This window comes from Neophocaena asiaeorientalis, unplaced genomic scaffold (assembly GCF_003031525.2).
Source record: "Neophocaena asiaeorientalis asiaeorientalis breed wild unplaced genomic scaffold, Neophocaena_asiaeorientalis_V1.1 scaffold5, whole genome shotgun sequence".
In the NCBI taxonomy this organism is placed as follows: domain Eukaryota; kingdom Metazoa; phylum Chordata; class Mammalia; order Artiodactyla; family Phocoenidae; genus Neophocaena; species Neophocaena asiaeorientalis.
Genome location: NW_020174698.1, coordinates 1,036,150 through 1,059,417, shown reverse-complemented (window position 1 = coordinate 1,059,417; position 23,268 = coordinate 1,036,150). Strand labels below are relative to the sequence as shown.

Below are 23,268 nucleotides of genomic sequence, written 5' to 3'. Positions count from 1 at the left end.
AATGTTTTCCATGTAAAGCATATCCTTGTTGAATCCATTCAGGTACCTTCCATTTTGAGTTTTAATGGCTTCTTTCTCAAAATTCAATGACTCTCCTTTAGGCTCAGGCCTTGGTTCTCTCCATGACTTAGCTACTACATGGAAGCGAAGCAGGCAGAGAGCTACTGACTTGGGGATCAACCCCCAGCACATGTGCACACCCACATGGTGTGAAGTACACAAGGACATTCAAACTTGGTGGATGTTTCCAAAGACCACCACCATCAATTCCTTACCCCTCGGTCTGCACGTGCCCACTTCCCCATTGAGCTGTCCCCCTCCTCTTGAGCCTGGGTTGGCACTGTGACTGGTTTGACCGACAAAATGCAGCCAAAGTCCTGAGAATTTTGAGACCAAAGCATAAGAGAACTAACAGCTTCCACTTCCATCTTCTGAGAAACACTCTGTCTCAGAATGCAAACACCATGTGAGAAGTCCAAGCTGGCCGTGTGGAGAGGCCACAAGAAGAGAACTGAGGCCGCAGCAGAGAGCCCACACCAACATCCAGGAATGGGAATGAGCCTTCCTGGACATTCTAGCCCAGTCCAGCCCCTAGATGACTGCCGACCCAACCAACTACACATGAAACGGAAGAACCGCCCAGAGGAACCTAGTCAACGCCCTAAGTTGTGAGGGATAATAACAGATTGTTGTTAGAAGCCACTGCATTTTGTACGGTTTATTATGCAGCACACAGAAAAGTGAAACACACACTTCTCAAAATAATAAATCGTCACTGTGAATATATAAATGTTGCCCGCTCCTTTCCTGTCTACTTTCTCAGTTAATCCTCAAAACGATGGTAACTATAGGCTTTCTCATCGCAGAGAGGATATGTGAGGCAGAACTGAAACTCAGAGCAAGCCTCCTAATCCTAAAGCACGTGTTCTTCCCACCATGTCTCGGGAACTGAAACGTGTGAACTCTGGGGGGTCACCTCGCGGCTCCCTGCAAATCTGTCACTTTGGGCACCACGACTGCCACACATCTGCTTCCAGGACTGCGTCGCTCTCCCAGCCCCAAATGCCCAGGCAATGGAGAACTTTTTAAACAGTATCTTAACAAAGTCAGGAGTCATCATTAGATGTCCCCACCACCATGACAATCAAATTAATAAGGCAATATGGCAACATAATAAAAGTGCATCTAAGAGCCTCTTGTTAGATTCAAGCATCAGATTAAGTACTGGATTAAATGGTCTCTAAAGTCCTTTTTATTCCAACAGTCTACGAGCTGCCTGGCACTGTGCAAAGATCCTTGCCTGCACGATCCCATCTAATCTTCTCAGTAGATCTATGAGGCAGTGACTGTTTTGACCTCCGTCTTATAGACGAGAAAATAAAGCTTAGAGAAGTAAGAACACAGAACCAGTAAGTGGCAGGGTCAAAGCTCAAACACAGAGGTCTGTCAGAGCCACAGTCCACGTTTCCATCATTACAGTATATGGCTTCCCTCCCTTCATGAGGAAGACATGATTTTTTTTTTCTAGTCCTCTGATCAGTGGAGACAGAAATCCCCAATGTGAACATTCCAAGAAACAGTCCCTAACCCTGATGAGCCCTCCCAGCTGCACCACAGGTCATGAGGTGGGCAGGAATCTACCCCCAGCTCCACCCCGGGGAGCAGTCAGACACTGTCCGCTTAAATACCTCACCCGCAAATCCACACCAACTGTTCTGTAGGGTGTGTTTCTGAGTTGAAGCTCTAGTTTCCCCTTCAAACAAGGCCAAGCAATAACTCAGCAAAGAATTGACCGTAAGGATGACCTCTGGGTCATCCTTCACAATTTAAAAACTAAAACAGCTGGGCACCACTGGTCTCATAGCCAAGTAGGTCAAGTCTGTGCCCTTGCTGTTCCATACTGCCACACCCAATTTACCTTGATTCACCCATGGTAACGAACAGACTGATAGATTACCGGAGTTTTGACTCTTCCCTTCATTACCAGACACAGCAGTCAACAACTGCGTTTTAGGGGACTAGGTAGTAGGATATCTGGCTCAACAGAACTAGACAGGTTGGAATCTGTGGTTGGGGAGAGAGGTCATTAAGAGATTTACAGAGCAAAGAGCTTGTCAATGTGATTGCCCAAGTTAAGGCAACAGTTCAGAGAAGGTTTCACATTACACCAACATAAGACCATACTGGGCAGGTTAAACCTATAATAAACTCCATTCCTTCATCTAATATCTTAACACTAAGATGTTGTCTGCAAAACACAGAGTGCTAAACCTGGAAATATTTACAGACTGGGATTATTTTTAAAGAGAGCATGGACTAACAAGTATGTTATAGGAAAATTAACATTTTAATGTTTTTTTCTTATAAAAACCAGATTTTCTATTTTTTGTATAAGAAACCAAATCATAAGTTTATCACCACAATTCAAGAAATATTTGACTTTTCACATTTAAATATTTAAATTTTAAGTAATAAGCAGACAGAGGTAAGTAGTGATTCCCCATTTATTCTGAAGTCAGACTCTACCAACATCCCTAATTCTGATAAGTGCCAAACCCACAAGAAGGAAGGATGAAAGGAAGGAGGGAAGAAGGAAAAGAGAAAGGAAACAAAGAAAGGAGGAAAAGAAGCCAGGGAGGAAGTGAAATCTATCCAACCCTGAGTACGACAATGACAATAAATGCCCCAAACCTGAAAACTCTGCAATCCATGGTTCCATGATCAGTCCAATAGCCAATAAATAAAAAGCAAAAGTTGAGACTGGCTGTCACAAAAGCCAAGAAAGGCAAGAGAAACAGGAAGGGAAACATTTTACAGAGAAGGGAAAGGATATCAAGGACAGTTAAAAATAGTAAGAAGACCCAACTGTCTTTTTTGCAAAAATGAACAAGCTTAAAATTCATATGGAAATACAAAGGGAACGAAAATCGCCAAAACAGTCTTGAAAAAGAAGAACAAAGTTGGGGGCCTCATACTCCTTTTCAAAGTTCCTTCCTTTTCAAGACTTAATACAAAGTTCAAGTAATCAAGACTATACAATACTAGCATAAGGATAAACATACAGATCAATGGAACAGAATCAAGAAATGAACTCATGCTTTTATAGTCAACTGATTTTTGGCAAGAGCGCCAGAAAATTCAATGATGAAAGAATGAACGGTCTTTTCAACAACTGGTGCTGAGACAACTGGATATCCACATGCAAAAGAATGAAGCTGGACCCTTACGTCACATGTTATATAAAAACTGACTCAGAAAGGATCAATGACCTATATTCAAGGGCAAAAACTATAAAACTCTTAGAAGAAAATGTAGGTGTAAGTCTTCGTGACCTCAGATTGGGCAACAGTTTCTTATGTTAAGACACCAAAAGTACAAGCAACAAAAGAAAAGATAGATAAATGGGACTTTATCAAAATTTAAAACTTTTGTGCTTCAAAAGATACTATCAAAAAAAAATAACCCACAAAATGGGAGAAAATATTTGCAAATCATATATCTGATAAGAGACTTATATGCAGAATATGTAAGGAATTATTACAACTCAACGGTAAGATGAATTTTAAAATGGACAAAAGATCTGATGAGACAGTTCTCAAAAAATGATATACAAATGGCCATAAACACATGAAAAAGTGTTCAACATCATTAGTCATTAAGAAAATACAAGTCAAAACCACAACGTGGTACCACTACATATCCACTAGGATGGCTAGAATCAAAAAGACAGACGATAACATGCATCAGTAAGGATGTAGATAAACTGGAGCCCTCATACATTGTTGGTGGTACCAGAAAATGATATAGCCATTTTAGAAAGTGTTTCAATGGTTCTTCAGAAAGTTCAGTTACCCTGTGAACCAGCAATTCCACCCCTAGGTATATAATTAAGAGAACTGAAAACTTGTATATACCTGTTCACTGTAGCTTTATTCATAGTAGACAAAAAGTGGAAACAACCCAAATGTCCATCAACAGATGAATAAACAAAATATGTTATATACCCACATAGTGGAATAGTATCCAGCCAGAAAAAGGAATGGAGTATCAACACCTGTTTACAACATGGATGAAGCTTGAAAACATTATGCTAAGTGAAAGAAGCCAGACACAAAATGCCACATACTGTATGATTCCATTTATATGAAATATCTAGAAGAGGCGAATTCAGAGAGACCAAAAGGAGTAGTTGCCAGGGACTGGGGGGAAAGGGACATGGGAGTGACTGCTAATGAGTACAGGGTTTACTTTTGAGGTGATAAAAATGTGTTGGAATTAAATATTGACGACGGCGGCACACTTCGTAAATCTACTAAAAACCACTGAATTCGACACTTTTAAAAAGTGAATTTATGGTCTATGTTATAATCTCAATTTTAAAAATAGATTGAAAAAAAAAAAGAAGAGATAAATATACAGAAGTGGGATGGGGAAACAGTACACAGAAAAACAAATGGTGAGGAGATGGGAGAGTGAAGACCAACCACCACCTGAGTATTTTGTGGGCGAGGACTATGTCCCAGCCACTTTCTCTCTCCAAAGTCTGGCACGTGATGCAGACCCAACCAATGTGTATTGAATGAATGAACAAATGAACGAATGAATAAATGAGGAAAAAGGGGATGTTTGGAGCAGACGGCTACTACATACAGCAATAACGCTAACTCTAAGCACATCAATGTGCTACAGTAAAAAGTAAATGACTTCTGTAAAGTAAAAACTAAATGATTGTTACTAAGTTTGCCTCTTCCCCCAAGGGGAGGGGAAGCCATGTAAGGGGTATCTTTCCCTCCGAGAAATGGGCTGGAGGCATTAGGTAATATTAAGAGCAAGAGACAAGGTCACTTATAGAAATAACGGATGTAGTTCAGACATGCATGAACAAACAGTAAGTGCTGTTTAAAGAAATGTCATGTTTATAAATTTCACTTAGCTCACGAGTTGTTTCCTTCTGTGACTCGCAGTACATTGGCATACAGACACATTACTTTTCCTACATCATTACAACAAAATTGACTCAAGATGGAGGAGGGAGTCAAGTGTAAAAGAAAGTCTTAAATTTTCTAGAAAAAAGTACAAATAAATAATTCTCAGATCTACAGATGAAGCAAGAATCTACACTTAAAAGCAACAGTAGAATTCACAAAAGATAATAGTTTTGACTATAAAAATATGTAAAGAATTAAGACAAAAATTAAACTAAACATCAAACTAGGGAAATAAAGTAATACATTGGGAAAAACAAAGGACTGATATTCTTAACATGGATATAATTCATGATTATTTTAAAGGAATCTGGTTTTGAGGGCTTCCCTGATGGCGCAGTGGTTGAGAATCTGCCTGCCGATGCAGGGGACACGGGTTCGTGACCCGGTCTGGGAAGATCCCACATGCCGCGCAGCGGCTGGGCCCGTGAGCCATGGCCACTGAGCCTGCGCGTCCAGAGCCTGTACTCCACAACGGGAGAGGCCACAACAGTGAGAGGCCCGCGTACCGCAAAAAAATAAAATAAAATAAAATAAAATAAAAAAGAATCTGGTTTTGAAAATTGGGTGCCATTTTTCTTTTTCTCTGTTTTTTTTTTGGCTGCATTGGGTCTTAGTTGTGGCACGCAGGATCTTCATTGTGGCATGTAGGATCTTTCATTGCAGCGTGCAGGCTTCTCTCTAGTTGTGGCACATGGGCTCTAGAGCGCTTGGGCTCAGTAGTTGCAGTGTGCGGGCTCAGTAATTGCAGCACGTGGGCTCTCTAGTTCGGCGCGCAGGCTTAGCTGCCCAGCAGCATGTGGGATCTTAGTTCCCTGACCAGAGAGGGGACCCGCGTCCCCTGCACTGGAAGGCAGATTCTTAACCACTGGACCACCAGGGAAGTCCCAATTGAGTGCCATTTAATGAGATGTTAGGAACTAGAGGAGGGGACCAATTTCTGTAGGGAAATGAGTTTGAAGGTTATCTGTGGGATCACAGCAGATGTGGAGTATACATCAGACAGTTAAAGCTACAGCTAGGGAGTTCTGAGCTAAAAAGACATAGTAGGGAAACATCCGACACCAAAAAAGGCATTTTGTTCATTTCACAGGGACTAAAGGAATGAAATCCACCTAATGCCCCATATTGTTACTAGAAACCTGTACAACGAAACCTTTCTACTCTAATCTTTTTATTTATTGTAATTACCACTATTATTATCAAATAATAATAATATTATTATTACTATTAGAAGATTCTGTACTATCTTGACAACCCAATATTTTAAAACATGTTTCCTTTGGAAATGCTCTTTTAGAAAATTCAAGTTTCACCCTGAGAACTGATTTTCGAAACAAGTTTTTAAAAGATCGGGCTCTGTAATGGTTTTTTACTAAAGGAAAGAAAGAGAAAGGAAGAAAGAGAGACAGAGAGAGGGAGAAAGAAAGACAGAGAGAGAGAGAGAACTTAATCCTTGGTAAAGTCATCCTTAGGTAAACGAAATGTTTCTAAGCAAATGTTTCTAAGTAAATGTGTCCCTTCTCTCTCCTACTCCAGTAAGTATTACACGAAAGAGTTAAGGGGGTATCATCAGAAACATGAGTCAACATCAGACACATGTGTCCTTCACTGGATGCATAAAAGATAAGGCTGAAGGGAGATGATTCCAAGATAAGCCAGTAAAGCAACAGTAACTATTCAGATAAGATTTTTTTTGAGGGGGGAGAGCTTCTTTTGGAATGGACAAATAGACAAAGAATACAAGGGAAGGAGCCTGTCTGGTAGTGAGAGCACCTTCAAAGTAATCCAGGGTTTATACCAGTACTGTAGTCAGAGCAGCTCTCCACTCGGGAGTGACTGGAACCTAAGGTGAAGAAAGCCTAAAAAGCAGTCAGTTTTTAAAAAATTTGTTTCCAGTGTAGGTTTACGAAGTGAGATGGCACTAAGTAAAAAAGATCTCTTTTAAAGAAAGAATCATTTTTACTTAAAAGTGGCCAGTGTTATATGCAATGAAGTGTTTCAAGTGGCTGAGGAAATAACAAAAGCATTTTTGATCTCAGTTCTTATTCTTTGAGCTTCAAAAACCTATGAAATCCAGCCATTGGAGAGAAAAGAATGAAAAACTTACCTAGCCTGAGCTATTCATTTTTTTAGTGAACACTTTCACCTCCTGAACAAGTCCAACACTTCTGTAAACTGAGTTCCAACAACAGTAAAGAACACTCAGCTTAAGCTGTATCACTGTGAATTCAAATTTATTATCTAAGTTACAGAATTTCACAAGGAAAAGCAACTCTACTTTCAGCTAATTACAATTAGCCAAGAAAACAAGTACATTTACAAGGGGTCACACTCCAAAGTTCTTTCTGGAAGAAGGTGGTTGGGAATTTGTATTCCACGTTCCCCCAGAAACAATGTTAAATAATACTTGAGCCCACAAAGGCTTACTGACCTCATCGCGTCTCTAAGGTATAAACACCGGCAGGACCAGGCAAGGTCCCTTAGCCTGGGAGCAGGGTACACTGCTGCCAGCAGCTGCCTTCTCTTTCTGCTTCTCTCACCAACACATTGGTTTATTTTTTTTAATTATTTTTATTTATCTATTTTTTAAAATTGAAGTATAGTTGATTTACGAGGTTGTGTTAATTTCTGCTGTATAGCAAAGTGATTCAGTTATACATATATATACATTTTTTTCATATTCTTTTCCATTATGGTTTATCTCAGGATATCGAACACAGTTCCCTGTGCTAGATAGTAGGACCTTGTTGTTTATCCACGCTGTATGTAACAGTTTGCAGCTGTAAAACCTGAACTCCCGGCCCACCCCTCCCCCAGCCTCACCCCGTTGGCAACCACAAGTCTGTTCTCTAGGTCTGTGAGTCTGTTTCGTAGACGGGTTCATTTGCAACACACTTCTTTAAAAACTACTCTTGGTTATACGCCTCCCGTTGTTCACCAGCAATCACTCAAAGACACTATTCCAGACAACCACCGCCACCTACTCTCCTGAAATTGCTCTGGCAAAAGTTATCAGGGGCTTTCTAATCTCCAAGTCCAGCTATTTCTCTGAAACATCCAACTTTACTGACTTCTGACGTCTTCCTGTCGCTTTCAGCTAGCTCACTCTTTTCCTCTCTCTTCCACTCTCTGAACTTTCCCCCGTCCCTTGTCTTATCTCTTGACACTTTACTTTCTCACTAGTTGATGCCTTCCTCTGTCCATCTTTAAATGCTGATGTTGTCTCTGTTCCACCATAGGCCCTCTTTTTATTCTACCTCTTTCTTTTGGGGAGTCTCACTTATTCTCAGAATTTAAAATGCCTGGCATGTAATAAGTGCTTTCACTGTTATCCTTCAAAACCCAATTCAAATATCATCTTCTATCCAAAGCCTTAGCCAACCTCCTCCACATTCCCCTCTTCCCCAGAAGAATCCTCTGTCACTTGTGTTCTCAAAGCACTTTAAATAAACTTCTAATATAGCAATTAGCAATTGGCAATCAGCATAGCCTACTCTATCTTTTTTTTTTTTTTTTTTTTTGCGGTACACGGGCCTCTCACTGTTGTGGCCTCTCCTGTCGCGGAGCACAGGCTCCGGATGCGCAGGCTCAGCAGCCATGGCTCACGGGCCCAGCCGCTCCGCAGCTTGCGGGATCTTCCTAGACTGGGGCACGAACCTGTGTCCCCTGCATCGGCAGACGGACTCTCAACCACTGCGCCACCAGGGAAGCCCCTACTCTATCTTTATAGCTGGTCTCCTGCACTGGACTGCGAGCCCCTCAACAGAAGGGTTGATTTCACTGAATTCAGTTAAGTGCGGCCACTTCATGATCAAGCACAGATCTATAGGTCAAGCACAGATACAGAAGACCTGGGGGATGTCAAGATCCGTCAAATGTGATCTTTGCCACCTAGGAACTTCACTCACACTTAAGTAGAAAAGACAGATATCAAAATCAATTAATAAACACCACTAAGGGAAAATGCAATATTCATTCATTCAATCCATCAATATGTATCAGGTGCCTATTAAGTGCCAAGCACTGTATTAGGTACTAGAGATGCAGGATAAACAAGACAGACAAGGAAAAGAGACGTGGAATTATACTTTAATGATCCTCTAAAGTACCTGAAACTGCTTCTTCTATGTCAGACCTTTCTATCAAAGGATTTCTCATTATCCTCTAACATTGGACTTGACTTCTTCGGTTGTTCCTTCTTAGTCATTTCACATATGATGCAACACTTTTGGAGCAACAGCTTTTTTTTATATCCTCCAAAGAATCAAGTAAACAAATTAAGATGTATTTAATAGTTCTTAAGAGATTATTTTAAGAGGTAACAGGTAGACTAACATAAACATCAATAAAAAATTACACAGATCTTAAAGAGGGGCTAAAAAATAGAAAGTTAAAGAGTTCCATGATTATTCTTAGCTTAAATAAAAAAGAATGCTAAGCTCCAGCTCATAAATAACTATGCAATATGCTGGATTTAGGAAGGAATTTCCCTGGTGACCACATATTATAGCTCAAATATTGGGCAATACTTTCTTCTGTGGTTAAAGCGGACAATTAAAAGACTGGAGAAGGTAATTCTCATAGACTAAATATAAAGTCATCAGAAGCTCATAAGCCAGTTCAAGTCTTAGGTGGAGCTTTCACAATTTGGACCAGGTAACTGAAAACTGAAAGCAGATTAGGGCCTTGGATTCTCCAATCATAGGGTTTTTTTTTTCTCCTTTAATGCTCTTAGAAAATCGTCTCAAATTAAGTTGGCTTATCCTCTGGCACAGAACTCTGTTTAGGGAACACGCTCTTACTCCCCTGACAAATAAATAAAGGAGAACCAACCCAAAAAAGTGGAATTTGAAAACAGAAAAATCAGGGCTGCTTCATACATCTGTCTCTGCAAACTTATTCCAACATGTCTAATGATATTTTCATAGGAAAGCACAAACCTATGAAATAGTGGTGGTCTGGGAAAATTAAGGCATGACAACACATAAATATCATAGTACAATTTTGTTCAAAATTCCCAAGCAGTGTCACAACACAGTGGCAACAGCTTTTGTGTGAACAAACTTGCTGCTAAGGATGGTGTCTAGTCCCTCTTGGGCTATTCCAAGATTAACAATGAATGGAAAGAGGTAATAAGAAGAAGATACCAGCCTTGGATAATCAAGAGATTATCAATCACGAAGAATGTTCACTATATATTTAACAAGATGAAACCTGCTTCTTTGATACAACAGAGTCTTATTAAATGCAGAGTCCTGAGCTCTGAGCAGCTTGGAAATTGTGAAGTAGCGATTTTCCATTACTTATCTCCCTTTCACCAAACAGTGAAAATATGATTCAATGTTGGAGGCAAACCAGAGAGATAGAGCAATATCTTAACTTTGGTTCCAAGTGTATAAGAGATTTGGCTGACACAGAAAAGTGTCACTATCGTGCTATCAAGGTTTTACCTTCTCCGAGATTTCATAAATGGGCACCGAACGACAGTTATAAATGTAACCATAAAACTACACAGAGGTTACTTGAGCTCAGTCACCTACAGTTCTTGTCTGCCTTTTTTCTGACTTCTGTTGCCTGAAACAAAGAATCGAGAACAGGATTCTGTCTGGACTTTTAAACTTTCTGTAAATCCAAGCAAGCCATGCCTTAACCCTGTCATTGATGAACGCTAATGAATATTTACATGTTAGCCGCTTGTAAACACTCCTGCAATTTACTTCTTCATTAGTACATCTTTGCATCTAAGTCATTTCTTCAAAAGAACCTTAAAAAGTGAGATTTGGAAACATACTATGTTCGTGATAAATATGAACTTTTGTCACTTATACCTTGGTGTGACATAAATCAATCCAAATAAAAACTTATGACCAAGTGTGTCACTCATTTGAATACATGCTATATGGACCAGTAAACACTCACAAAATACTCCTGGAAATTAAATGTTAAGTCAAAAGCAGAGCTGACTGTGCAAAGATTTCATAATGCTGACAACCCTTAATTTTAGACCTTGGAAACAACACAAATGCAGACTTGCAGGTTGACGCTAGTAAACACAGCAGGATCAGTCCTTGGGTAACCCACTCATGTGGCATATTTAATGATCAAATAAATGTTCTACACTACTGAGTTATAAAGGAAAGAAGAGTCTAGGACTCTATTAAGAGTCTAGGCTAGCATTTCCTTTCCAACTTTATTTCAGATTTACCAACTGCCAAGTGTACTTTAAGCACGTGAACTATTGGCAGCACTAAGTTGCTGGGCAAGAAAAGTTAGGCAACCATTGTCATAACTCACGTGCAAGCTACAGCATTGTTCTCGAATTTCACTAGATCAAGCCAAGCAACTTACACCCCAACCCTGTTTTGCAACACACACACACACACACACACACACACACACTCACACACACACACACACAGAGAGAGATACATTAGGTTTTAAAGCCAGACTCTGCCACTCTACATAGTCTAGAAATCTTTTCTTACTCTGACTGTATATAAATAGTAAACAGTAAACTGACCAAGAGTTAGTTTTGAAAAGCTAAAATCCTACTATCTAGATCCGAAGATCTGAATTTTCACTGGATCAACCAAAGCTAGTTTCCCAAGACCAATTCCTAAAAATCTAGAAATTGTCTTGGTAGAACTAACATACATCAACTGTATGTATGTGACTCAAAAATAATTAGAGGACTTCCTGGTGGTGCAGTGGTTAAGAATCCACCTGCCAATGCAGGGGACACAGGTCCAAGCCCTGGTCTGGGAAGATCCCACGTGCCGTGGAGCAACTAAGCCGTGCACCACAACTACTGAGGCTGCGAGCCACAACTACTGAGCCCGCGTGCCTAGAGCCCATGCTCTGAAACAAGAGAAGCCACTGCAATGAGAAGCCTGTGCACCGCAACTAAAGAAAGCCCACATGCAGCAACGAAGACCCAACACAGACAAAAATAAATAAATAAAAATATAAATAAACATTAAAAAAATAATTAGAAAGGTTACGTAAAGTGTACACTCATAATGTTCCTTAGAAAGTTCAAAGGTAGCCCAGATTTCAACCTTAGTTATTTTTATGTATACCATAACACAGATCTGGTTCTGCAAGCATCAACAAGGTATCTAACATGTGTCTGCCATTTAGATTCCATTCTCTAAATGGAATTTTGTTTGTTTACTATCTTCATTCTTGCCCAGCCACTCAGTAACTTGGCATTCAAGCTGACTATTTTCTGTCAACCAAGGACCATACATAGGCCCCAGGCATTATCAACAAGCAAGTAACACAATTTTATCATGGACTATACGCCTAAGGAATCCTAAATTGATACTACAGTGTTGGCATGTTGCAATTACCTAAAATAGCCTCAATTTTTTTCACAAACTGAAAGGATTAATACAAGAGAATTTAAATACAGATCAAATTCCACTACTGTAGAAACAGTATATAAGAAAAAAGATTCTAAGTCTCAAGTAATAGCTCTACTTGTTTCTATGAGTCATTATATAAAAAAATTCTTCCACGTTAAAGAATTACAATACCTCTTTGAAGTCAATTTAATAGATTTTGTCAATATTTATAAAAGACCTTAAAGGTTTTTAATAAAATCTGGGTATTTATTTAGATAATTTTGGAACATGATACTGATTTCATATAAAAATAAAGTGAAGAGCCTAACGCGTAGCTTCCAGGTGTGTAAGATTATTATTTTCAATGCATTTTCACATCTGTTATAGCAGTAATGAACATTGTTCTCATGTGTCCAGTTTAATGAAATCATCCATATTGTGAAGTCCTTAAAAAACTTTCCTTGGATTTTTCACCTATTCACTACTTAGAGCATCACCTTGCATGTGGTAGGCTCCCAATAATTATTTACTAAATTGCTGAATTCAATGGGCAGACTGTAAGACCATAAAAGGCAGAAATTGTACTCTTAACACAATTCTGTGCAGACCTTAGGAAGAAATCTTGCAGATTTTAAGTAGTCAACAAATGCCTACTGATGAGAAGACTGTAATTTAAATGTTCTCAAACAGAAAATTTATTTCTAGCAGACAGGAGAGCATAATTATAAATGAACAGACTCTGGGATCAGACAGTCTTAGGTTCAAAACTTGGTTCTACCAAGTGGCACTGGGAAAGTAGATAACTCTGCAGGGTCTCAGTTTCCCCATGTGTAAAACTGATCCACTGGTATTATCTGCCTCATAAAGACTGAATAAGTTCAGGCATGTAGAGTGACTGGCACGGCACCTGGCTCTCAGTAACACATGGTGTTCATTTGGGTATGACTTGCCTTAAATTACAAGATCAAAGTAACATATTTGGTGTGTGGAGTCTTAGAGCAATCCCACTACTGAGCATATACCCTGAGAAAACCATAATTCAAAAAGAGTCATGTACCAAAATGTTCATTGCAGCTCTGTTTACAATAGCCAGGACATGGAAGCAATTTAAGTGTCCATCAACAGATGAATGGATAAAGAAGATGTGGCACATATATACAATGGAATATTACTCAACCATAAAAAGAAACAAAATTGAGTTACTTGTAGTGAGGTGGATGGACCTGGAGTCTGTCATACAGAGTGAAGTAAGTCAGAAAGAGAAAAACAAATCCCATATGCTAACACATATATATGGAATCTAAAAAAAAAAAAAACGTCATGAAGAGCCTAGGGTTAGGACGGGAATAAAGACACAGACCTACTAGAGCATGAACTTGAGGATATGGGGAGGGGGAAGGGTAAGCTGTGACAAAGTGAGAGAGTGGCATGGACATATATACACTACCAAACGTAAAATAGCTAGCTAGTGGGAAGCAGCCGCATGGCACAGAGAGATCAGCTAGGTGGTTTGTGACCACCTAGAGGGGTGGGATAGGGAGGGTGGGAGGGAGGGAGACGCAAGAGGGAAGAGATATGGGAACACATGTATATGTATAACTGATTCACTTTGTTGTCAAGCAGAAACTAACACACCATTGTAAAGCAATTATACTCCAATAAAGATGTTAAAAAAAAAAGAATTGCCTTACAGTACATTAGCAGTTTGGCATCTATTAGCAATTTCATTGCAGCATTCCTGATTGTGTGCGTGCGTGCGCGCGCATGTGTGTGTGTGTGTGTGTGTAATATCTGCTCTTCAAATTATCCTTTGAACCAATTTTATTATCTTACTGTTTTTTTCATGGTTTTCTCTGTAGTATACTGGGGAAAACCCTGGATTATTTGGGATTCAGAAGAGGTGAGTTCGACTTCCTACTCAACCAGTTGATTTATTCTGGCCAAGTCAAATACCCTTCTCCAAGGAGGAGTTGCCTCAACTGTGAAAGACAGAGGACTACACTGCCACATCTATTTGTTTTCTGAAGCAAATAAGATAATCAAAAGAGGACTCCATTGCATAGAACAATTTACATTATCATTCTGATTTAGCCACATAAAATCACCTACACCCCAGTGTGACCAAACTATAAATTGGAAAACACCTAGCTGGAGGTAAAAGCCGCTGTGGTCCCTGGACAACAGGAATCAAACTCCTGGTCCTGGGTTGCCTTGGCTCTAAGCTGATACTTGTCACAATGAACTTATTAGAAAACGTGAATGTGATATCAAGAGGTATTTGACATGTAATAGCCTGGGTTTCCTTAATTCTTTGGGGATGATTTTTAAATAAGAAATAGGGGTAACTTAGATTCTGAAAGGAGAGAGAATTCTCTGGCTTAGGCAAATACCTGGTTTTATATGGTTTGGAGTCAGTGGTCAGATGGCCTGACATCCACTGATAATTCACTAGAGTAGTTCTCCTCCATGTTTCTGTTTCTTAAGAGTTCTTAGAAGAGACTAAAAGTATTGGAAAATACTAATGTAATTGGTCACAACCTCTTTTAAAGCCTTGCTGTACAAAGAAATATAACTTCCTTCCTGCATGAATCATATACCAAAGGCAATTGCTTTGCCCATTGTTGATTACCTACTGTAACAGAAATGGTTTGCTTGTGGAATGTTTACTGTTACCTTGTGCAACTTCTGAAGCATTCAAGTTACACAGATCCGCTCTGCTAGGATTTTCAGTAGAAGATGCTGTTAACATTTAAATTTTTTCTCCTCTCTTCTGTGTCCCCCTAAAAAAACTGCCACAATGTAGCCTGGGTTCTGATCTTTTACTTTTCTTTTGGAAAAAAACAAAATTACAAAATAAAAAACATAAGATGTAAGTGCTCACTTTCAAACTTTTTTGGAATAATTAGACAAGACTTTAAAAATCAGCTTTGTCTCATAGCGTCTCTCCTTCGCCAGTAATCTGACACATATTTTAATGAGTTTCTTTTTTCTTTTTTAATAAATAAAGTTATTTATTTTTTTATTTTTGGCCACGTTGGGTCTTTGTTACTGCGCGCACATTTTCTCTAGTTGCAGCGAGCGGGGGGCTACCCTTTGTTGCTGTGCGCAGGCTTCTCATTGCGGTGGCTTCTCCTGTTGCGGGGCACGGGCCCTAGGTGCGCGGGCTTCAGTAGTTGTGGCACGTGGGCTCAGTAGTTGTGGTTCATGGGCTCTAGAGTGCAGGCTCAGCAGCTGTGGCACACGGGCCCAGCTGCTCTGCAGCACGTGGGATCCTCCCGGACCAGGGCTCGAACCCATAACCCCTGCATTGGCAGGCAGATTCTCAACTACTGCGCCACCAGGGAAGCCCTTGATGAGTTTCTTAAGTCAACATCTCCAGCCAGAGATAAAAGCCAATATATTAAAGCAACGAAAGAAGTCAACATATTAGAATCACCAGTGGATTTTAAAATAAATTATAATTTTGCTTTGCTTTCCTATTTTTCTTTTATGACACTAATAAAATTTGCAAATCTAATTTTGCTCCCTGAAAATAAGGGGTAGCTTTCTTAAACAGCCAGTTTCCCCACATATCTATATCCAGTTTATGGGACAGTGAGGCTGTTTTCTCAAGATATACCTTTCCCAAGGCTGCTGGTTACCGGTTTCTTCCTGATACTCACACAGCTGTAGTTCCTGCAACACTGCCCACTCCCACCTCATTTACTATAGTCTCAACTCTCACCTTGCCTCAGGCAGAGCGGGGTGCTGTTTGAAGGGTCTGCTTAGGGCAACTACTTGCAAAGCAAAACCAGTTAGTACCTGTTGGTGGAAACTTGCACATTCATTGGGCTTTGTGCTTGTCAACCTCCCACTGCTCCACAAAGAAGCAGTGAACCAATTTTATCCTGCAAACCAGAAACAGGAACTGAACGGGCCTCTAACCAGGCCTCCAAAACAGGAAGCAAGGGACAGTCCCTGCAGCCACCAGAGGGGAACTGACTTGTAGCAGAGAACTCCCAGAAGGCTGGCACCAGCCACGGCCACTGGTGAGACAAGGCCAAGTTGTGAGCCTATAATTAGGCTTCACCTAGAGGTGGAACCAACTTGAACTATCAACTGATGAACATATGAAGCAGACAAAAGGCAACCAAATTGAAGCAAGAAACCAGGATCCCAGGAGCCTGGGAAGCAGGACCAGTGGGGACAAGCTGCAGTCGACTATCTGGGATGAGAAATGGGTGCTCTAAAAACAAATGTTATTTTTGTGCTTTGGAGTTTTGTTTTTCATTTTGCTTTTTTCCAATTTTCTAGTAAAGCTCTTTTTGGAAAATTTTAACTTTGCCTCCACGAAAGCAAGAGGAAGCACAGTGCTCTGAGCTCACAGGGGCAAGCAATGATATGCCAGCAAAAAGTCAACAGCCGAGAGAAAAACCATGAGTGGGCCTCTACTGGGATTTTTTTTTTAATCACTTCCTAAACTAGACTTTTTCTTTATGAGTTTGCCTATGTTTGCTCTTTTGATAATTTTGCTAAGGCTTGTTTCTTGGGTGAAGAAGCAGTGACGAGGTAGGAAGGGGCTATAAGGTGGTTTAGACTAGAGGTTCTCAAACACTGCTCTGTTAATTGGCACGATAAAGTTTTCATCCATCATGGTGAAATGGGAAAAAAGAATAATAAATAATGTGTTTTTCCATACATTTACTGTATGCAAAAAGCTATTCTTTAAGGTTATGCCTTCCCTAATTCAACATAAAAAATGTGTTTTCTTTTTAAGAAGTCATGGCAGTAGCTGGCTGGTTGTCAAGTTTTCTTTTTCTCTCTTTATAATACACTTACCTGGAAAGATAAAATCTTGACAAACTCATGTCAGTCTTCAATTTTTTTAAACCGGTTCATGGGAACCAATATTTAGGAAATACTGACACCACCCAAGTATACTTCTCCCTCCAAGTATATGAGACAGTATATATGAAAGCCTCACTGGATTTAAAAGCAGAAAATGCAGAAGTGGGCGGGAAGATTCTCAGGAACTTCTCAGTCTGAGATAGAGAGGAGACAAAGGTTATGTTTGCTTTTGTTTTGTTATCAAATAAGACTGGAAGTCCTAAGGAGCTGTGCTGGAAGCAAGTGGAACCAAACCCAGAAAGTTCAGATGCCTGTCCAGTGACATGGCCCAAATGGGTGACTTTTATCACAAACCCAAGTAAGGCGGGAACACTATAGAGATGAAAATATAAAGGCTAAATTCTTAAAATTTCAGCCTCCATGTGTTTCCTTCCTGTTACCCACTGTTGCTACTGGGTGAAAGTCTGAGTAAGAGATTGCAATACAGAGAGCCTGCCTAAGAGAAAGGCCAGGCGAAGTTCTGGCTAGGGGCAGGGAAAGGGGAAGCAGGCAGCCATCCAATCCTGAGCTCCCTGAGAGGGAGTGAGGTGGCCTTGAGCAGAGCACTGTCCCTGGGTCTTACATCAGCTGGAAGTCAAGCCCCATAAATAGGTTTGGAGGGGACGAAGGTGAAAGTGTTTATGGATCCCCTGCCGTATCACTTCCTCCTTCGCTGAGCATCCTTCCTCCTCCGTCCCTGCCCAGGCTTCCTCCTCTCCCTAAAGCCACCCAATCCTTCCTTTGTCCCCTGCCTCACCAGAGCCCCTCTTCTCAACACCACCAATCCAAAGTGATGCTCGTACATCCAGCCAGGATGCTACCAGAAGCTAGATGAACGCAAAAGTTCCTGATTCTCACACAGGGAAAGATGTATTCAAAGTCCCAGTTTCAGGACTTCCCTGGTGGCGCAGTGGTTAAGAATCTGCTTGCCAATGCAGGAGACACGGGTTCGAGCCCTGGTCTGGGAAGATCCCACATGCCGTGGAGCAACTAAGCCCATGCGCCACAACTACTGAGCCTGAGCTCTAGAGCCCGCGAGCCACAACTACTGCACCCTCGTGCCACAACTACTGCACCCTCGTGCCACAACTACTGAAGCCCACGTGCCTAGAGCCTGTGCTCCGCAACAAGAGAAGCCACCGCAATGAGAAGCCCGCGCACCACAACAAAGAGTAGTCCCCGCTCACCACAACCAGAGAAAGCCCACGCACAGCAACAAAGACCCAACGCAGCCAAAAATTAATTAATTAATTATTTTTTTTAAAAGTCCCAGTTTTAGGTTGGCAGGAACATAATTTCCTGAATGTTTAAACAGATAAATGGGGTTCACACTTCAAGTACACTGAATTAACAAGGCTTCTTATAGTCTAGTCCCAAATTTAACCACCATCTATAATACTATTTCTAAGAAAAAGTGTGCTCCTGGATCTAAGCAGCAACCTTGAATCATTTAGCCTGAATGAACGAATATAACTTCTTTATGGTTCAGTTTTTCCATAAGCAAAGTAGGGGAATAATAAAGCCTATACCAGCCATACTTCACAAAACTAACGTTCATTTTTTAAAAAATGTTGAGACCCTGCCAGTTGGGGTCTGTCTACCTGAATGGAATAGTTCTGCATCGCTAACATCTGTATCACTGACATCTCTTAGCTTTTACAGAAATTTACTGCCTGCAATGCAGGGGGCTGGGAAGGGGTGTTGTTAGCTTGGCAACTGCCATCTCTGAGTGACAGTATTGTATATGTAAGTGCAATGAATTTTCATAAAATCTTTGATAGAACATTAGTTTCCTCTCAGAACGGGAATGAAAGAGAGAATGACAAGTGTAGTCAACGAACAAACTCGATTACAGTTGAACGATAATCAAATAGGGAAAAATCAGTGAAAACCTTTAACTGCAATCTATTCTTTCGAAAGATACCAGTACACAAAGATAGCGGAAGCTTCTAAAAATGTAACCAAGCTTTAAGTTCTTATTCATTCTGTTAAGCTGAGCTGTTCGAACACCAACATTCCCTTTTAAATGTTGAGGCCCTTGTTAAGTCCCTCTTGCTTACCATTCTATTGCAGATTGGGGTCACCTCTGAACCCCACTCCCCAGTTTGATTCTAGAGGCTATTTCCTGGAAGCCCAGGGCATTCTGTGTAGCCCCTCACAACCAGGACATGAATCTGCGCTTCTCACGGACCCTGAGCTCCTGGAGGTGGCAACGTGATAGATATTAATACAAGCAGTTCATTCATCTCTGTGGACTGAAGTGATTCATTTTTTAATCAATACTGTCACAATTTTAAGGTTCAGAATTTGAGGGCTGGAAGGAATCTTAGAACCCAATTATTACAACCCTTCTCTGAGATTTTAAATTACTTGCTCCAAATTAGAGAAGAACCAGGACCAGATCTAGATGTTGAAACTCTTGTTCCGATGCTCTGTCCCCACACACCCTGCTGCCTTCCCTTTTCAAACTCACAGGATTACATGAGGGAATCTTAGAAATTTACTCCAATCTCCCCCTCTACTTCCATCCTTGGTCAGGTTTATAGGCCGCTGAAGGAGACAAAGGGCCTCACTCACAATTATGTGGTCCAGAGCAGAGCCAGGATGAAAACTCAGATGAACTTGAGGGATGATGTTCTTCCCACTATATCATAATGGTTCAACTTTCGAGCGGAGGTAGTGGATGTAGAGCAATGGTCAGCATGGGGCCAAAACCTTGCCAGGTCTGTTTTTGTAAGGCCTGCAAGCTAAGATTGGTTTTTTCCATTTTTAAATTGTTGGTGGAAGAACATCAAAAAAGAATAATACTTTGTGAATTACATGAAATTTAAATTTCAGTGTCCATTAACAAAGTTTTACTGGAATACAGCCACGATGATTTGTTTAGGTCCTCTTGAGTAATACCTGCAGAGTTGAGGAGTTGTGAGAGACACCTCCTGCAAAGTCTAAAATGTTTATGCCATCTGGCCCTTTACAGAAAAATCTGCTGAACTCTGGTAGAGGACGAGCAAGCACTCTCTTAGAAATCAGAAGTCAAGTTCTACTACTATCTAACTTGGCCGCCCTCGGTTTAGAAAAACAAAGGGTTTGGACAAAACTGATACCATCCTTATTCGGTCACATCTTCCAACATCTTCATGCTGAATGAGGAAGCTCAGAGATCATGTCACAGGCAGGGGTGAAACTGGGGCCTGCCCAGGTTGAACAAAGCAGTGGGATGGGACAGAGCTGGCCCGGAAACACTGGTTTTCCTAGAGCGTGTCCTCCTCCCCACTATTCCACATTGCACCAAGATGGCTCATAAGGTCCCCGCCAGCTCTCTGCCACATGAGTTTGATGCTTCCCTCTCTTGATTCTGAGAGTAAATTAGCCCAGCTAAATGCAGATAACAAGGGCAAAGCCGGGCTTTTTAGAAGCAGGCACCCAAAGTGAAATCCTCCATTAACCAGTTGTTACCTATGACCTTGGGCCAGTGATGGACCCCTTGGTTTTCTCATCTAAGAAGGATGCTAACTAAGTACTTCCTTCACAGGCTTGTTTGGAGGATTAAATGAGATACATTTCAAATGTCTGGTCCCTTCTGATCTTTCTCTCTCCCTTTCCCAGAGACAGTATTTGGAGAATAAACAGTACGTGAGCCTTGTTAGGAAACTCTTTCAAATTAGCTTAGAATTTAAGATTACTTTTATAAAAAAATACCCAAACTATCAATGCAATAAAAACAGGCTTATTATTTCACTGGGTGTTTTCCTCACATACCTTTCAGTTCTTTGAAACTTCTTCTAAATTATAATCCAAAAATAAAAGTGCTGTAATTTTTAGAAAAGTTATATTTCTTGTTTAGAAAAGCAAGCCACACAAAGAACCAACCTAAAATATATTATAATGTCCAGTTATGAAGACCAAGACTGTAAAATACACCCGAACCAAAGTCCTAGTTTATTTAGTCTGGCTTCCTTAACATGAAGTTCTTCTTGTTCTTAAAATATTCAGCTTTGGCTGAATTCCAAGACGGACACAAGCCTACTTCAGGTGTTTTGAAGAGGTTGAAGAGAATTAGAACTGGAAACAAGATTGGATTATAAAGCCTTCTATGTGATCACAAATGCAAGAACCTTATTGCTTGAAACCACCATTAAATCAAATTTTATGCCCCCACTTATAAAAAAAGTAAATACGTATATATCCTCAACATTGGTTGTACATGGTGCTAAAGGTTAATTTCAATAACATGCTTTCATCCCTAACATTTGCTAACAGACAGCAAATTGCTGCAGTCACTTGAATTGCAGGGACACTTTATGAAATCTGTAATAGGTTGAAAAGATTTTTTTTTCATGAATTATTCTAGCAACCACTTTAATGGGCACACTTTAATGGCCAATCTAATCTTAGTTATTAAAATAGCATATCAGTGTTTTAAACAATGTTAAAATTATATACTTTACAGGGGCTTCCCTGGTGGCGCAGTGGTTGAGAGTCCGCCTGCCGATGCAGGGGACACGGGTTCGTGCCCTGGTCCAGGAAGATCCCATGTGCCGTGGAGCAGCTGGGCCCATGAGCCATGGCCACTGAGCCTGCGCATCCGGAGCCTGTGCTCCGCAACGGGAGAGGCCACAACAGTGAGAGGCCCGCGTACCGCAAAAAACCAACCAAACAAACAAACAAAAAATTATATACTTTCCAGCCCATCAGGGCATATGGAGTAATAAAAAACAGGCCTTGGTTCTTTCACCAAAATCCTAACAAAGATATCATACAAGTTTAGTGTAAATTACAAAGTTGCTTTTGGAAGTAATTACTTGAAACTTCAAATTGGTAAGAGATGGGAAATCAAACCACTAAACTTAAGGTAAAGGGAGCTGGGAAGATCATGACATAACATGCAAATTCATACAGATCCGCTCTGCCTGCAGCTGGCTGAGTGGCAGAAGTCATGATTTCTGTACTCTCAAAAGTACACAGAAAAAATGAGGACATCATCTAAAACAGGCACAGGTATATACAGAAGGAAAATGTGGGCCAAACCTAACAGAACAGAAACCAAAACACTAAATGTAGAAAGGCTGACGGGGGCAAATATCTCGCAATGCACGAGATCAGAAGTTCTTTAAGAGGACCACACGCACCCCGAGCTCCTGGTGGCTGGGCAGTCAGACTCTCGCACAAATACACTCTCCCCAGAGCTGCGAGAGGCCGCCCGGAGCAGTCACGCAGCGCGGCTCGCTGCCTCTAAGATGGGGCAAGAAGTAAATAAGTAGGAAGCACGATTGCTGCCCAGAAATTGTTTTTTCCTGCCCAGGAAAGAAAACACTCTTACCCCTGCGGCGGCCTGAGAAAAAGTGAACCCTGACCGCGGAGGATGGGGAAGGGGTTGCACACGCACCTGCATTGTAAAAACGGTCCAGCACCGCAGTTTCCCCAAAGTCCAGTTTCCCGAAATGCAGGGTCTCCAGGGTGGCGCCCACCGTCTCGCACGCCTGCCGCAGGCACTGCAGGGCCTCGCTCTCGGCCACCACCAGCTGCCCCTGGCTCGCTTCGTTGATGACATATGCCACCGTGGTCCGTCGGCCTCCTTCGCCACCAGAGTTGCCCCGGCACCGGGTGGCGCTGCTCCCGGGGGTGGCACTGGGACACGCAACACCAGGGGCGGCGGCACTCTCCACGTTCCAGAAGCTACCCGGTGGCGGCGGCGGCAGCTGGTTCTCCTCGCCCTCGGCGGCCGCCGCCGCTCCTCCCCTCCGGTAGCTGCCGCCCTCGGCCAAGGGTGGCACAGAGAAAGTGATGCCCTCGCCCGCCTCCACGCTCATCTCTCCCGGCCGGGCTGCAGTGGCGGCGGCGTCCCCCGCCCAGCCGCACCGTCTGGCCAGCCACAGCTCGGGGCTGCTCCGCGCGCGCCTGGCTAAGCAGCTGCCATCCCGTGTCGCGCCGCGCCGCCGCCTCCTCTCCGGCGCCCTCTCCCCCGAAGGGACGCCGCTGCCCGGCGGCGGCTCGCCCCTCCTCGGCGCCTCCGTGGCCGCGCCGCTCGTCCGCTGCAGGGTGTAGAGTACAAGGGGTGGGGAACCGGG

General features: G+C 41.7%; 1 protein-coding gene across 2 annotated transcripts in view; it reads right to left on the bottom strand.

Moving 5' to 3' along the window:
* MAP3K5 (mitogen-activated protein kinase kinase kinase 5) overlaps positions 1-23,262 on the bottom strand; it is a 212,032-nt gene extending 188,770 nt beyond the window's left edge. The window contains exon 1 of one of the 2 annotated variants that reach the window (XM_024759046.1): positions 22,587-23,262. In XM_024759046.1, coding sequence (XP_024614814.1) covers positions 22,587-23,010 — 424 coding nt within the window. In that variant the 5' untranslated portion in view covers positions 23,011-23,262. The remainder of the gene's footprint in view (positions 1-22,586) is intronic. The other variant, XM_024759045.1, reaches the window with a different exon arrangement.
* Positions 23,263-23,268: the final 6 nt, after the last annotated feature.